This window comes from Calonectris borealis, chromosome 3 (assembly GCF_964195595.1).
Source record: "Calonectris borealis chromosome 3, bCalBor7.hap1.2, whole genome shotgun sequence".
NCBI classification, from domain to species: domain Eukaryota; kingdom Metazoa; phylum Chordata; class Aves; order Procellariiformes; family Procellariidae; genus Calonectris; species Calonectris borealis.
Window position 1 is genome coordinate 82,617,873 of NC_134314.1, and position 17,483 is coordinate 82,635,355.

The 17,483-nt window shown below is 45.2% G+C and overlaps 1 protein-coding gene and 1 long non-coding RNA gene across 4 annotated transcripts in view; one reads left to right on the forward strand and one right to left on the reverse strand.

Moving 5' to 3' along the window:
- Positions 1-576: 576 nt before the first annotated feature.
- LOC142080651 (uncharacterized) lies at positions 577-5,574 on the reverse strand. Of its 2 annotated transcripts, none has more exons than XR_012673072.1 (3): positions 5,278-5,574; positions 4,144-4,347; positions 577-2,232 (listed from the first exon to the last, which is right to left on the reverse strand). It is a non-coding gene; the product is annotated as an uncharacterized LOC142080651 (long non-coding RNA). The 2 variants fall into 2 exon arrangements; XR_012673073.1 differs by having other exon boundaries at positions 4,144-4,453.
- ABCB10 (ATP binding cassette subfamily B member 10) overlaps positions 3,855-17,483 on the forward strand; it is a 30,397-nt gene continuing 16,768 nt past the window's right edge. The window contains exon 1 of one of the 2 annotated variants that reach the window (XM_075146426.1): positions 3,855-3,930. Coding sequence is in view for 1 of the 2 variants with exons in the window: in XM_075146425.1 (XP_075002526.1) it covers positions 7,271-7,631 (361 nt within the window). In the remaining variant the exon portion in view is untranslated. Of the gene's footprint in view, positions 3,931-7,255; positions 7,632-17,483 lie in introns of those variants that run through there. The other variant, XM_075146425.1, reaches the window with a different exon arrangement.

Genomic DNA, 17,483 nt, shown 5'->3' on the forward strand with positions numbered 1-17,483 from the left:
CAAAGTTTCACTTTAACATCTTACTTTTACAGTAGAATTGGGCTTCTTATTAGTTGGATTATTCTGAAGTATTTTGCATACAAAAATGACAAATGAGAGTAAAGAGACTTAGGAAGCAAATTCTATTTTACGTACATAGGCTAAAAGATATAGAAGTGATTTCTAAGGTGTTGGAAAAACAGTATCACTAATGCGCTTCAAACCTATAAACCTTTATGTACTGTGTGGACAGTTTTTGGTGCTTATGGAATGTAGATGTTTGAAGGCAGGAAGCCAGGAAATAATCTAGACTATAAGAAATGTCTGCAGTTGATTGACAGGCTGAATTTCAAGGCAGAACTGGGAGGAAAGTATGAGTGGGAGGAAGGAATACCATTAAGTCTAGCAAAATTTGGACCGTAATCTCTAACTGTGTAGTTCAGAAATAAGTCTGCATTTGCACAGACCCCTTCCTTATTCTATTTTAAATATGTATTATAAAAAACACAAAAGCATTTAGGTTGACATAGTTAAGCACTCAAAAAAGCATCATAGCAGGGACTGTTGCTGCATGTGAGTCTGTGAGTAACACAGTTCTCAGTCATGTAACTGGGTACTCCTTCCCCTCCAAAGCTCTGCTCACTTCATGCGCCTCCTGGACAACGCACAGTGGACCGGGCACTGCATGGTATCAGCCAGTGGCTAACAGGAGGTAGTCAGAGAAAGAGGGCATGTAAACAGCGATCCTTCCATGATTTACACGCTCCTATCTTCTCACAGTTACTGTATGTTGGTTTGGGGGATTTTTTTTCTAGTAGACCTCCAGAGCTGCAGGCTATGTAGCTGCAACAGCCGCTGATGGATTTGGTTTCCAGTAATTTTGTCTCATCCCTTTTATTAATCAGCTATATACTTGTAACTTCGACAGTTTGCTGCAGCAAGAAGTTCTACACCTTGATTTTATGAGGGGGAGAAAATATTTCCTTGTTTTTGACATCTGTTATCTGATAATTTCATTCTGTTCCTTAACCTCTTGAATTGATAAAAGCAATGAACAGCAAAACAGCCTTTTAAAACGTGTCGGGTAGTCGAGGCCACAGTAAATATAGACAAAGCTGAGGTACAAGTCCATGCTTAGTCACTGAATAATGATGAAAAGAAAGGGTATTTGCTCTAATAAATAAACTGCTACACCCATTCACAGGTCTACGTTAAAAGTTGCCCTTCACACTTTTAACAGTGGCATCTCCTGAGCAGCATGCTGCTACACTGTTCAGTCTAAACGTCTTAACTTCCCGAATGGTGAAGTTCATCCTATTCTCCCCATTCTGGTTCCTTTGTGAAAAAGCTGTCTCTTACAAGTGTCTTTTAAGTCTAAAAACATTTTACAGAAACGATATCTCCATTAACAGATCCTTCGGGTTCGCCAAGAAAAATAAAAAGGACTTCAGGCCATGTTGCTAACCTTGTTTCAACTGTTGCTGACTTTGTTAGTCCTCCAGGCTCCGTGGGTTCTTCAGCAAAGCCCTGAAATGGCCTTCCTTCTGAGTGGTGTCTAGTTGCTTGCGGTGAGCCAGGCTCTAAAACTGTACCATTACAAGACACCGATGTGACAGTTAAATTAACTGCCTGGATGTTCCTCGCCAAAGACTATCCCGTCATGCTGCACGTTAGCCATGGGGTTTTTTTAGAAGTACTGGATAGGAGCCCAAACTGACTGAAATAACTCAACAATGCTCACCATGCTCAATGTATTTCAAGTACAAAATACTGGTAAAATTTGTCTTCCGGACTGGTGATCTTTTTTAACAATTTTAAACATGCTTCTTGCTTTCTGTTTCCTGGACACTGCTATAGAACAGCACTGAGCAGCAGTACAGAGAAGGTGGTATATTCCAAGTGCCCAGTTTAAAACAAGGCATTATCCAGTGTGTCTGTCATCCTGCAGAAATATTCTCTCGGGATGGTGAAATTCTTGAACAAGGCAGCTGTGGAAGCTATTTGTATAGGTTGATATCATAGGTGTTACTGTATAACTAAAACATGCATCCTGTTTTCAAAGAGGAGAAGGGATCAGCTGCATTAAGCTGAGGATTCGACGAGAAAGAAAACTTCTTCAGAGAACTGCTTTATCGGTAGCCCTGCTTTCTTACGTAGTCCAGATCTTTGCAGTTCCATTTAGGATAAAATTGTCTTCTCTTTGCATAGGTTTGTGATCTTTGGTGAAGTCATGATCCTCTGTTTATGACAAGCCTGATAACAAAAATATTTTAACATATACAGCCAGGGGTCAGCTAAGAACAGGACTTTATGGTGTTTGGTGCTGTACAAGCATATCAGCACATGGGCAGTGCTCCTCTGACACTTTGTCTGAGAACAGGAGGAAGAACCTCCATCTGAATCCCTCTGCCCCGCTGACGAAGGGAGGAGGTGTACCAGCATCGCTACCCCAGCTCTGGAGAATGGGATAGCAGGCAGCGCAGAAGCTATGAGTGTCAGGGCACAAGACTAGGATCATGATGGTGTCCACTTCTATCTCTTTGCTATCGCTTCTTCCCCCCACCCAGTAGTGATGCTTCTGGTCACACTGCTACACATCATGCACCGCCACTGGCTCCAGCAGCCTTGGTAGGGGAGCAGGGCTGGTCAGGCAGCTTGTTGAAATAATCAAGCTGCCTTCCTGGCTCGTAAATTGCCTGTAAATATTTCCTTAATCAAGCCTAGGTTTTGGTTTGGTTTGGTTTCGTTTGGTTTTTTTCCCTGTGGCTTAAAATTGTTTAACAGAGGTAGGCTGTAGCATACTGAACTACCTCTTTCCATCTGAGAGAAGCCTTTGATCTTGTGATATTCTTTGGGATATTCGGGGGATATCCTGAAGCCCTCGCCCCTAATTTGGAAGGTGCCAGATCAGACTCTACTTTTACTTTTACACTTAGGCAAGCAGGCTACCTAGACACCACCAGTGAGTGCCATAGCTCTATTTAGTGGCTTCCTGCTGAAGCATCCAAAGGCTGGGTTGCACATGAGTCTCAGGAAGTTCCTAAAAGTGATGGATAGAGGAGAGGTAGGTGGACACTAAGGGGAACAAGGCCGCTAGATAACAAACCACTCTTGCCAGAAGAAGTTTCTTGGTCTCTGGACAGCACTGATAGTACCTGTCCACTCTCGTGTTTGCCTTAGGCCAGCTCTGGACCTGGCTTTGCAGTAGCTAGTGATGCTTCATAGTTCACAGAGAGAGAAAGGACAGTGCAAATAAGGGCAGAAACTGCCGTGTGCTTGCTGCAGTGATAAACTGGGGTCATGCTGTAAGACAACCCCAGACAAACTAGTGCCAATCACATCTGGGGGACGGCCATTTGTCTGGCATCCAGAAAAGCACAGCAAAACATGTGTAATGACAGCTTACCCTTTAGAACTGGCACAAATCCTTCCAAAGCTCCATGTAGTTCAACACCAGAAAGCAGCCAAGCCCAAACCATTAGCTTGGGCATCCCAAGGTCTGGAGTTGTGAGCAACTTTGTAGTATTTTAGGTTATCACAACTTCAACCCATTGCTGGACTTGAAACAAGGCATGTTTGCACAGCTTTTGCTTATTTTTTTGTATTGGTGAGCAGCTTAGCTGGAGACTTATGTGCTAGACTGCTGTTGCTTTTGCCATTTTTGCTTAAGGCAATAGCAGAGCAATCTGCATGTGGTAAACAAACTGGAAAAGAATAGCCAGAATTTTAGGCGCTCTCTTCCCTCCTGGCAACTCCACTCCACTAGTGCAAATATTTCATGACCACTTAGGATGACTGTATAACCATCTGTGAGTTTGGGGGTTGTTGTGTTTTTTTACACTATTTTTTTTTTCCCCAGAAGCAAAGCCTAAAACAAACTGGAATGCAAAGCTCTGCTGCATCTGAACTTCCCGTCACCTTTGCCAGTCAGACCTCCTTATCCTGGAGGAGGTAGGGGGTGCTTGGCTTTCTTTTTTTTTAATTACTTATCCATAATTATTTATTACTTCTCCAAAGTCTCTCAAGAGAAAACATCCTGTGTTCTCTAACAGCCCTCATCCTGCAGCTAGTGCAGGAAACACACAAGTACAGAGAACCTGTCTTCCTGAAGCACTGTTTGTGTCTGTATGGATTTTTTTATTGTGAGCACATGGTGCTTCTTACCTGCAAAATTTTATCGATAGATCACCTCAAGCATCTCGGTGACATCTACGTGCAGGGGTGCCAGAGGCCCACCCTGCACGCCTCGCTGCTCGAGCGGCGTGCGCTCCTCCGGCTTGGGTGCACTGTGCACCTGGCAGTGGAAACTGCATGCTTCAGTCAGGTTTAATTTCACGATGGAGATGTTTCATTTGCCTTCAAAGAGTCCTGTGAAAGAAGATGTATTGTGGGATTTCAATGCTCTGTGTTGCTTTTGTACTGCTTGCTTCACTCGATGCAAAAGCTTTTGTCCTGCAGTGCCCGGTTGTTTCTCCTTGCAGATGCAGAATGGACCACAAAACTATTTCAGTATCACGCAATAACTAAACATAAATTTAGCATTTGCAATTTAATCTACGACATGTAACCCCATCAGCTTTCATACACGCAATCAGATAACCTGGGGACAGCACAGGCTGGGCAGGACAGCCCGCAGCACCTGAAGCTTTTCTGGAAGACATAAACTCGCATCTCTGCAAACTTTCCTGAGCGTGCCCTTCTCGCGGTGCCTGCACCTGCCTCCTTTTCACCTGTATCCTCCCCTGCATTCACTGGGTTTCCCCCCCGCACCTTCCCCTGCCCGGCAGGGGAAGGGGGCCCAGGCTGTGGTGGGTTTGGCATGAGCCCCGGCCCTCGGTATTGCACCCAGACCGGAGGTTTGCTCTCTGTACTGTGTCCCAGACCCCAGTTAATCCCCAGCCCCTGGGGATGTGGGGTGGCCGGCCTGGGGCTGGCGTGTCCCCGCGGCCACAGGGGAGCACCACGGCACACAACCTGCAATGGCGTGCGGCTCCTCACAGGCCACAACAGGCTCAACTAACCATCCCCCCTATTAAAAAAACCCTTATTTTATTGGGCCTTTCCCCCCTTTACAGACTACCCCACAGAGTTTTGCTCCAAAAAGCCCCTTTGTTCAGGAAACGCGGGTTTGGTCGAGCCAAGGCCGCGTAAGGGCGCTGACCGGGCCCTCTCCTCGCCCGCGGGAGGCGGCACCGCGCTGCGCTGCCTTTTCAAACGGGGAGCGAATTAACCAGAAACAGTGAAACCGCCCTAAAACTGGGGACTGGGGGCGGCTCAGGTCAAGATCCCCACCCCCACCCCCTCACGGGGCGGCTCCGCGCAGGGCGAGGCCGAGGTCTCTTCCCCCAAGGCCGCGCCGGGCCGGCACAGGGCGGGCGGGCCGCTCAGCTCAGCTCGGCCCGGCCCGGCCCGGCCCGGAGGAGCTCCGCCCCGTCCCGCCAGCCTCGCTCCTCGCCCGAGGGATCGATTGGTTGCGCCTCTGTTTCGAAGGCAGCTCGGGGAAGTTGGTAGCGCCATAAACGTCCCCCAGGTGTTCTGTGCGGGAAAGCGGCGTGAAAAACCGCCTCATTCGCCTCCTGGCGCGGGCGCCGGGCGGCGTCCTGCCCCCTGGCGGGCCACCGCGGCGCGGGGCGCTCAGAGGAAGGCGCAGCGGCCCGTCCCTAACGGAAGCGTTGGGCGAAGCGTTAACGAGCAGTGAGGCGTTGCTCGCCGGGAGCCAGTCAAGCCTCTGCCCTGGCGCCCGTGGAGCGGTAGGGGTAAGCTCCCACACGGGCACTGCTCCCAGAGGCCTGGTGAAGCGGGGTCAGCGACGGCCTGAACACCTGCTGCACGCGTTATGCCTGACACCGGTCACCGCGTGTCACCCCGCGCCTTGGTGCCGGCCTCAGCAGCCAAAAGCTGCCCTTGGTGCTCTGCTGCCCAGGGGCTTTGTTCGCTGTGGTTCTGTGAGGCACCTCAAGCGCTGGAAAATGATCACGGGATTTCACTTAAATACAGTTTCTCCTCGCAGCCTCAAAGGATGGCATTGTAAAGGGCAGGGAGGCCGGGTATGAGAAAGGAGGAAAACCAAACGTCTCAGGCGAGGCTGCCGTGCCGCTGCTGTTGCAGTGTGGATCTCAAAATGTTTCAGCCGTCACCTGAGGGCTGCGAAGAAGGTTTATGCTAATTTACTCAAATATCAAGGGAAACTGCTCCAGTAAGGTGGTTTTCCCAGGATGAGGCTCCATCCCTCAGCATGCTCGCTGGGTGTGCTAACCCCTCAATTTCCCTAAATACTGGGAATTTGGCTATAGCATTTGTGGTAGCAAAAGACTGTATTCACATTTTCTCCTTATCTTTTAATACAGTTTTACTCATTTGCAGACTTTAAAGCATGGTTGTTCAAACAGTGCTCTTGCAAACCACATCTCACAAGCTGACATTAACTAATTCACAAAGAAGCTTGACTCAAAATTTTAAAAGTAAAGCATAGGTATCCCTACACTGAGCTCCCCAGCTGGGAAGACAGGACATTGGGGTCAGTCCCCTGCTCTGGCTTCCAGTACTGCAGCACCTCAGGAAAGCTGCATCCCCGGTGATTCAGCTTCCTTTCCTTAAATCAGGGTTAGGGGCAGCAGGTTCTTTGGAAAATGGCTTGTACCCTGAGCAGAAATATGTGAAGAAAACAGTAACAATGAAGGGCTGCTCGTATAGATCCCGTAGCTGCCAGCCTGAGCGTGGGGTTGGGCACAGGGTGGCTCTGAAAGGCTGGAGATTTTCTCTTGTCCAGACCAAGACCAAGCCCACGGACAGAGCCAGGATGCACTGTGGACACAGGCCACCAAGGCCTGGCGGCCAGCCTGCGGTGGCCTCCCCTGGCGTGACCCACACAGGCCTGGGAGGGAGGAACAGAGGAAGGGGGCAAACTCCCTCCCAAGGCAGGGTCCGGGCGAGCAGGGCAGAGTTCCCCCTTCCTTCTCCCGGGCTCGGGCGCCTCACCCGTCACCGGGCAGGGCAGACTCGGGCGCCATTTCGGCGGGCCCCGGTCCCATCCCCTCCCCGGGCCGGGCGGCGGCAGAGGGCGCTGGCTGGGGCCCGAGGCGCGGCCCCGTGACCGGGAGGAGGCCGACAACCGCAGCCTGCCTTATCAGCGCGCCGCAGGCCGGCTCAGGCCCGGGCCGCCGTGGGTCCCCGGCTGCCGGCCCATGGGCGGCGGCGGCGGCTCGGAGGCGCCTCCTCCTGCCGCAGACCCGCGCGGCGGGGACCGGCTGCAGCAGCAGCGCCGCCGTCTCGGCTCCGCCGCGCCGGCTGCATGGCGGGCTACGCGCCGCGCCTGCCCTGGCTGCTGCCGCTGCTGCGGCGGGCGGCGCCGCCCCCCTGGGCCCGGGCCGCTGGCGGGGCCGTCGGCCTCTGCGCCCCGCTGCGCCCGGCCAGCAGGTGCGGGAGGGCCCCCGCGCCGCCGCCGCCGCTGCTGCCGCCGCCGCCGGGCGCTCCGTGCTGCCGCCGCCTCCTCCTCCTCCCGCCCGCGGCGGCGGGCAGCGCCCAGCGCTCCCTGAGCGCCGCCGCGGGCGCGGAGCCGCCGGCGCCCCCGCGGGGGGCTGCCGGCGCCCCGCCGCGTTTCGAGGCTCGGAGGCTGCTGGCCCTGGCGCACCCCGAGCGCTGGAGACTAACAGGTACCGGCCGCGGCCCGGGGCTGCCCCGCCGCTGCGCCGGGGGCCGCCCCGGGTCTTTGTCCGAGCGGGGAGGGGGCGGTGGGGCGCCGCGGCCGCGCGGGGCTCCCCTCGCCCCGCCCGGCGGGTCTCCCGGGGCCGAGGTGCGCAGCCCGGGTGGGGGGCCTGCCCCGCCGCCCAACCGCCTGCCCACGGCGCGGGGGGCGCTGCTCGGGGGGCGCAGCGCGGGGCGGTCCGCGGCCGGGGGGAAGGAGAAGCTCGTATTTCCCTCCTGAAACGGCGCATCTGGCAGCATCAGAGGACGACGTGAAATCTTTAAGGGAGCATTTGATACGTGTAAAAAGCTAAAAACATGCACTCTCACCCCCCAGCCCCCTTCCTTTTGCCATCTCTTAATTTCTGGTTGTTTTGAAGGGAAGGCAAAAGTTTTGGAAGTTACAGAACTCTGTTTTGCTAGTAGTGTTGGTTAATGCCTCTCTGCATGTTCAATGCTGCCTTCACAAACAGCCTCCAATAAACTTGGGCCTGAGACTACATGGAATGAAGTAAAAAAGAGGATCCTAAGCTTTTTTTAAAAATGTATTCGATAAATTGGAGTTCTGTCTCCCAAGAATTTCTTGCCTAAAACTTTTGTAATTTGTTTTGAAAACGATTTATTTATTTATTGTTAGTGTCTACATGGTGAAGTCAAACACCATGGTCATATAAATTGCATCCTTAACAGAATGATGCTATCTACAAAGAGTAGAAACAAACTTTTCTTGGCATTGCTTCTCATGGGGATAATAGGGTAATAATTGTTAGTAAGAAAACAGTATTGAATTATTATGTGGTTTGGTTTTTTTAAAACCACCTTTATCAGTGGACAGCATACGTGCTATCATGGCAGTGTGAGGCCTGTAAGCCTTTGCAAAAACTTGGGTAGTTCCCATGGAATGGGTAAATGGTGTTCAAGAGAAAAGAGGTGAGGGAGGTAGACTTACATAAAGAGGTAGTTCTGAGAAATAGGAAATACTTTGTACAAGATTTTATTCACAGTGGATAGTTACAGAGCTTCGTTACATGCTGGCATTACATAGCCAAAATAATGTGGATCCAAATGAATTTTTATAAGAAATTAGAAGTATTTCTATGCTGTGAACACCTGTTTTATGCCGCTAATACCACTATCTTGGTTGTGCAGAATAAAAGCAGGGGAAAATTGATGGGACAGGGCTGGATGGAGAAGGGAAAAGGTATAATGCTCAGGATTATTTTTCTTCATTGGCTTATGGACTAAAAAGTAAAAAGGCCTTTGCCAGTAACTAATGTTCAGTCTATTCAGATTTTGGTGAAGAAGTGATCAGCTAGATTACCTGCTGATTTTACAATGAAGTTCTTTGTTTTTCCCATTGAAATTGAAACAAATAAATAAATCAGTTATTTTAAGGATGGCTTTTAGGAGCCAAAGGCTCCTAACTAACTGAGAACTTAATTTAGTTCCCATTACTGGGCACTTGCTGTGGGCTTGTTTATCACAGGCAGGGTACGGTATACTTGTTTGTAATTGTGTTTTAAAATAGGGCTAAGTGTCCATAATCTGTGCAGTCTGCTGATGGTTTTTCTAGCTTTCTGTCGCCTATCACATTTAGTAAAAATCAGCTTCATGCAGTTTTGTCTTTCGAGATTACAAAATGGCCTGAATTAAAGTTTAAAAACCCCTACAACACAACAACTTGATAATATCAAGTCATGAGGATGGAAAAAATACGCAAATGTAATAACTGCTTTTCAATGTTCTGTTGGTCTTGGTTCTGGGAGAGGAGTAAACTTATGTGAAATTTTTCTTCTTTATTAGACACCCTACTTAAGGGAAGACTTTTGTTGTTAAGTTGTAATTAAGTGGGAGGATGGAAAAACTAACAAGGAAAATACTCTGGGTCATTATAGAGTGTGGGAATAACAAATATGGGTAAAATGCCTTGTAGGTGGTTGTAGGGAAATCACATCTGCCCATTGTATCTAAAATATGTTAAAATATGTTGCGTTTTGCTCCTGTTGCATCTTTGTACTGAGAAACTAGTCCTTAAAAGTTCAGTATCTTTTTCCTGCATTCAAAGAAAGATGAAGGTTAATGATTGAAATCAACCATGGTTAATGTATGAAACAATAAAACTAGGGTAAAACATTCAATTTCCTCTTCAAGTCCATATAAATGGTAAGCAAATGCCGTGGGATCTCTTCAGAGGCTTTACAGGTGCAGTTTTGTTTTGCAGGAAAGTTGAGCTCTTCCAGATCTTTTGCATTTTATATAACCAGTAGTTGGTAACATAGGTGTATAGCATTACCACTGTGGAGTGAAACGTTACATACCTTTTCTGTGATTCCACATGGCACGGGTCATGGTACTCTGCTCGTTGCAGTTGTGCAATTGAAATTCACAGGCACAGAAGAGCAGAGGATGATGATTTGTGAGGAAGTTGAGCAAGACTAGGATCACCCATCTTGGTGCGGTGTGGAAATGGTGTCAGCTGAGGAGGTGCAGGTGCAGAGGAGAAGGTGACCTGCTCTGGTTGTGACTGGCACCAAAAGAGACAGTCGCATCTTGTTTTACGCAGGGCCTCTTCACCATCTGCTGGCTCAGGAAGAAGTGGTGTGCTCTGGCCAGGAGTTCCAGTGCACTGGCACGCAGCACCTCTTGCAATGCCTCTTCTCGCAGAAGGACATTCTGACCCTCCATAGGCTCTTAGGAATGAAAATAAATGTACCAAATATCGTACTGTCAAAAAAAAAAAAATAGGATCGGTGTAATATGTTCCATGTTTCATCTTCAGTTACTTTTGGAGCTGAGTAGAGCTGTGAATATATTTTAAACAGGACATGTGTGTTAAATTTTATTGTTCGTATTAAAAGTGGCAAAAAGATGGCTAAATACCATGATGGGAATTCATTCTGTTAGTGGCCACGTTTTTGTGTAGTGAAATTAGGAGTTTGTAAATTCTGTAATACCTGCCAGATTTAACAAAGGAGGGAAGTAATTTTAGGAATTTTTTGGCTCATCCTGTGCAGTCAGGTCAGGTAAACCTGTGTCTTCAGTTAAATTCAATTCCCAAGGAAGAGGACAGGGCCATTGTTGAAATTATTAAATCCTGCTGTGTGTGCAAGGCCACAAAAATGCCTTTTTAAAATGATCCCTTTTATTTCCTCCTGCCTTCTTGTTTCTCCCTGTGAGAAACTGTCTGTTGCACTTTATACAAACCACAGTCGAAGGAAACAATAGTTCTATTGAATTGTAAAGTAAGCACAAGGAACTCTGAAATTTTAATCCAATAGCAAAGTGTGCCCTTTCCCTGTATAAGACTTACTGTGCACTGAGTCAAAGTAAGAATGTTTGTTTTGTATGCAGGTCTTCTCTAGAGATGTGCGAGAAATGTTATTTCATCAGTTTTATTTTAGAATTTTGGGCATAATTTGTAATAGCTGTTTTCCTATAAGTTAGAATTTGCCATGAAATCAGAAGAGCATTGCCTTATTCATAATCTGACTTTTTCTGTACTTTGAAGTTACACCAGGTGATGCACTTTCTCATTCTTGAATGAGCAATACTGGATTGCTGTAGATTTATCTTTTGTAGTTTCTAATAAGGAATAAATCCCTATAAAAACAACTCTTAAATAAAGGCAATTAAAAAAAAATGTTATACCTAAGACTACCTGAATTTTTTAGGTATATTTAGGTATGTATATATACATATTTGTAATGTAGTTCAGAAACTATTTTAATAATTCCTTTGATTGGGAATGATTGAGGTAGTGAGCAACTTGATTTCTTTTTTTTGTACAAGATGCAGATAGAAATGTAGAACACATCAGCTGTGAGTATTGCTACTAGAAAGTCATGCTTTTGATTATTTATACTTGTACAAGCTGACATTTCTTAAGTACTTGAGTAGGAGTATCTTTGAAAACTCCAATTATTTTAGGAAATTAAATCAGGAAGATAATATGTGTTTAGTTTGTAGTAACATTTAAATGGTTTAATTTTGAAATTTTTGGCCTTCCAAGCTTTGTAGCATGAGTTTGAACATCAGCAGGCAATCTATGCACTGTTAAGGATATGCTTTTCCTCCCTCCATTTAAAAATTTAATTAAAAATCAGACAAGTGGCATCTCTCTGAAAAATGAGTTTTCATACACCCATTCAAACCTTGACAGTGAGTCAAATTAATTCTGTAGTGTGCATAATGGGAAGGAAACTAGTGGGAGCAGAAGGGCTTACAGGCACTAGAATACTCTTCTGTTTGAAAGGGGGTTTGAACCCCAGTCTTGTAAATCTTGCTGTTTCTGTGCTGTCACCCAGTAGCTGGGACATTCCTGGCCAAAATTTGGGTTCACCTCTCAATTCCACATACGTGGCCACTGTTTTTTGTTACTGTATTGAGTTACTGTAAAGTGGTTTTGTTCATCTAAAAGCAACTCAACAACCACACTTAACTTGAATTTTCTGAAGGCAATTCTTGGGGTTTTAAAATTGTAATTCCTATATGTACAGTATATACAGGAGTAACTTACTGATTTTCTCAACTTACCGTTTTCTCATGTGCAGTGTGCCTTTTGTAGAAATCAAATAGGCTACATGGCTTTTTTTGTTGTTTCCCCCCCCCCTAGTTTTTCTTCTGATTTTGTTGGTGTTTGAAGCTTACAAAAGGTCACAAAAAGTTTGCTTTTCTGTGGTTAGTTGGTGACAGTTCCTTATTTCAAATTGTTGGTGAACTGTTAATGAAGCTATTTAGGTAAGACAGTGCAGAAACGGTAGCTGCTGACCACTGTGATCAGTTGGGCGCTTACAACTTAATTTATCTGGGGAATGTTTTTGCTGCACTATTTGTGTAAATTTTGAAGATAGAAGGAATAACAGCTAGATTGGTCTGATATAAAGATTGTCTTCTACACAAGATAAATGCTTTAATTTTAAACGTGCGGTAAAAAAAAGAAGTTGTACTCCCTTGGTTTTTGGTGTCTTCAAAAGACTAACTTGTGGTACTGTTTGTACCACAGTACCACTATTGTATTAATAATAACAAATTGTAAAATAGAGATACCATCTTTTTTAAGAGAAAGTGTCAAGTCAAGCCTCCATCTTTGCTTTCAAGCGGAGCTTTTGCACAGCTCTGCATAGGCCTTCCGTCAGGCTGTGTGCCTTGCTACCTCTTCCTCCTTCTCTCCTGTGCAAAAGTGGCAGTCTTACTTGCTCTTCCCTTGCTTGGGCTTCCTCAAATCACCGTGTTCTGCTCAGCCTGGAAGGACACTTCTCCCGTTAAATATCTTTTCTGAAAGCTCTTCTGACGAACCCTCTGTAGCCTACTCTGCAAAGGCTCCTTGATGTTTTGTTTGCTCCATAGCAAAGGACTCCTGGCAGGTCTGTCCTGTTTGATCATAGGAGCCTCACTGAGGAGCTACTGAGGGTGATTTCTGTCAATCCTGAACACGTCATGACTCAAAGAGCAGGCTTTCTTCAAGGTGATAGACTTCTGTAAGTTTCATCATGTAAATGTTCTGAGTGCGAGGGATGCCACCAGCCAATACTCTGGGGCTCGCTCCTGTGCTGGTATCTCGCTGTGCCCTCCAAACCCTGGACACCATCTTGTTCTGGAGATACTATCTCAAAGGTATTGCCTGTATCTCTTCTTTAATTCTGTCCCACAGCAATTTTCTGCAACTGTTAATTTCTCCAAACTGTTGTATAATCCTGGTCAGTCAGACCCACAGTATGCCAGCCTTTTCATGAGCTGTCTTGAAGATATATTCAGTAAGTTGTGCAACTGTATTGTTGTTGTACCAAAGAAAACAGTTCTTGCCATCTGGAAACCTGAACTACTCTTTCATGCTTAAAAAAATAACAAAAGAAAAGAAAAACCACCACAGATTCAATAACCACATCAAACTGTCTGTAGAATACTCCTATAAACATTTTCTAAAAACCATGATCATTACTGGAAATAGTAACTTGCAAGATTCAGTATTGACAATACCTGCAAATTAATACAACTCCACTCAAAAAACTAGCAGCTTTCCAAAATGCACCAGGAATGCGGTATACGATGGTGCTGTCAGACACACTCTATTTTTTTTCTGAGCACAGTATTACAATTACGTTCTTAGTAACATAAGGAGGACGATTCTAAAAGGTTCTTCTTGCATAATAATAGGTGCAGTCCAGGTATCATGTATGAATTTACTTTAACACAGAAAGAAAACCACAGCAGTCATATCTAACTTAGAACTATACAGACCATCCTTAAGTGCTTACAGTGTACTCTGTAAGAAGATTCTGTCTTCAAATAAATATTTGCAGAACTGACTCTTCTTAGGGTTGATGCCAGTCTTTCAGCCAGCCCAAAACAAATTCCTTGTGAGCCAGGATTCACCAAATGGAAGTGGACTTTACCTAACCAACAAATATAAAATTTATCAGTGCATCTTTCTATCATAAAAGAACAACGGAAGAGCCCGATCCCTGTGCATGCGCATCATAGAATACAGTAGACTTTATTTGTCACTCTAAATGCCTTTGTGGAAATTCAGTGTTAAGGTAAAAAAGTCACTGTGTGTTAGGATAAAACTGCACAGATAACTGGTAAAAGACAGACCATTCTCAGTTATTGGTAGAAGGGTACTTCTCACAAATCCAAAGCTTGCTTTCTGACCCGCCAGCCCTGATCTTCAAATGAAACTAGTAAAATACTTAAAAGATTCTGGGAAGTAACATTCGTAACTTTACTGAATAGTAAAAACTAGGTACTGTGTCCTGTTGCTGTGTTACCATGCACTGCCAAACTTCATCATTACCTCATTTTTCTGTCCTTCATCCCTGACGGGCTTGAATGATCTTAATTCATCTGAGGTCAAATCTTTATGTATTTGTGTATAAAATAGCCCTTCCCCCAAGAGGTTTGCAAGCAATTTTTTGGCTTTGTACTTTTCCACAAACGGTACTGGGTGAGAAGGATGCTCTGGTAAGGACCAGCAAAATCAGAAACTTTTGCTCTCTTGGTGTTCTTCTTGCATGTAGAAAATTGGTTTATGACTCTTTGGAGTCACTTTGTCCTTGTTCTGAAGAGAGGTTTCTGATAGCTCTGCCTAGTTATTGCTTGTAAACGTCCTGGTTTACCAGTTGCTGACCAATTCCTTGCCCCCGAATACATCTGCTATGAAATGAAGTCGCAGATCTGCTGTTAAGAAGCAAGCCCACGTTAGCCTTAACAGAGAGCACGTTGATATTAATGATGATAAAGACATCACTGTATCTGTGCAGCGATCTGGATTTCTGTGCAAGTAGACAAGCAAAATATTTGCCTAACATTTCCAAGAGGACTGCTCAGCTGCTGCTGGAGCCAGCTTGCCTTGTCTTTGCTTCTGTTGTCACTTTGATGTAGCCCTGGTTTTATAAAAGTTCCATTGATCTGCCTCACATTTTCTTTATTTTCATCTCATAGCCTACAAAACAGATTTACTTTAAAAAACAAAGCTTCCAAAATACTCTCTTTTGTTTGATATAATTTTCTTGGTAACAGAGTAAGCTATGTGAAACTGATACTATAAAGTTTACTCTGACCTTTTTTCTGGCAGTAATAATCTTCAGCGTCACTGAAGTGTCTTCATATCTGGTTGCTGAACACCTTGTACTCCTCCCTTTAGCTGGTTATCACAATGACAGCTTTTCTTTGAATGGGGAGGTAGAATGAGTGTTTGCTGATTCCTATTTCTTCAATTAGTCAATAGTTTAAAACAAAACAAAACAAAAAGAGCAACAGTCTGGCATCTGTGCTATTTTCTAGTTCTGCTGGTATAATCAAAGTGAGAGTTTCAATTAAAGAACCTTATTTTGCATGTGATTTGTGATTAAATTAATATAGACAGGTATATTGCTTAAGGGGAAAGTTAAAAGTGACATCTTCAGGACTGTGTTGTTCCAATATGTTGTTGAAACTTTGTCTAATGTTTAAGTAGTTTGGTAGCCTTCCATTTGCTTTATGTACTAGTATTTGCTTTTAGTTCATTTAAGGCTGTTGGAAGTAATTACAGTGAAACCTATGCTAGTTTGAATGAAGAAGAGCTGAAGGTAAGTCCAAGCCAGGAAGGCTGTACCACCAGACAGAGACATACGGGATTTTTAGCCATACAGTTCTCTTCCTTCAATGAATATTTGTATATGCAGTTGTGCAGTTCCATCCATAACTGAGAAATTGTCTGGACTAGTGGAGACTGAGCTGCCATGCAGAACTGTGCTTATAAGCAATGCTTTTGACCATCTCCAGCTGCCTTATAGACCAGCTTTTCCTGACAGGAGATGACCTGGCTTTTGTTGGGTTTTTCCTGCTGCTTCACAGCTTGAATACACCAATGCAGCCAGCCTGTTAATAAGGTCACTAATTGTTAGGAAGTTTTAGCTAGTAAATAACATACTTATGAGACGTGTCTATGGCATGGATCATATAAGTTTGCAGCAGGAAGTCTTTCCCTTTCTACTCTGGCTTCTTATAGTTTTTATAGCTTCAAGTTAAAGATCTGAGTCCTTTATCTTTAACATGCTTGCTGGCTTAAGTGTAATGCAATGGAAAGATCGCAAACATATCTTGAATAAGAACCACAGGCAGCAGGCTGGACACAACAGTGTCCTGGTTTTGGCTGGGATAGAGTTAATTTTTTTCCTAGTAGCTGGTATGGTGCTGTGTTTTGGATTTAGTATGAGAATAATGTTGATAACACTGATGTTTTAGTTGTTGCTAAGTAGTGTTTACATAGTCAAGGACTTTTCAGCTTCCTATGCTCTGCCAGGTGCACAAGAAGCTGGGAGGGAGCATAGCCAGGACAGCTGACCCAAACTGGCCAAAGGGTATTCATACCATATGACATCATGCTCAGTATATAAAGCTGGGGGAAGAAGAATGAAGGGGGCGGCGGGGGATGTTCGGAGGGATGGCGTTTGTCTTTCCAAGTAACGGTTACGTGTGATGGAGCCCTACTTTCCTGGAGATGGCTGAATACCTGCCGGTGGATGGAAAGTAGTGAATGAATTCCTTGCTTTGCTTTGCTTGCATGCATGGCTTTTGCTTTACTTATTAAACTGTCTTTATCTCAACCCACGAGTTTTCTCACTTTTACTCTTCCCATTCTCTTCCTCATCCTGCTGTGGGGGCTGTGTGGAGCTTAGTTGCTGGCTGGGATTAAACCGCCACAAACAGCAAGGATAAAGCTTGTTTGGGCAGTGTGTGGAGCTCTCCCAGGACTGCTCTGGGGCACTGCAGTGAAGGTGCAGAGAAGTGTTTGCTTCAGGTGGTGCAGGTATCCATTTTTTGTACCTTGAATTTTTCATCATAAATGCACAGCTGTATTTACACTTGAAGTACAAACTGAAACAAAGCTTTCCACGTATGTGTGGAGGTGGTAAGAGATATTAAACCATCTGTGACAGATGTTAGAAATATTGCTTACAGCAGTGCGCTGCTGGGAGGCTCTGCTGTCTTCATCATAGGAGCGATACAAGAAGCTCAGTAGAATGGAACTGAAACTCGGGCAACTTCAGGATTTTCAGTACAGTGTCTTTTTGTCTTTAAAGACATTATCTGCTAGTAGTTTTATAGCCAATCCTCTGAATGGTTGCTTTAAGTGTGGGGTTGGCTGTTGGAAAATTACGCTGTATTGTTTGTTGTGGTTCAGTGGTTTTCATATCAAGTCTGTTCAGTTTTCAATTAAGAGGGTTTTTTTCTAGTTCTCAGCCTTCCAAGCTTGGCTTGCCTTTTCAGAATCAAGCTGTGTTCTTGGCTCAGGAAACTTCTTTGCAGATTAAAGTTCAAAAGGCTAAGTCTTGGTTCAG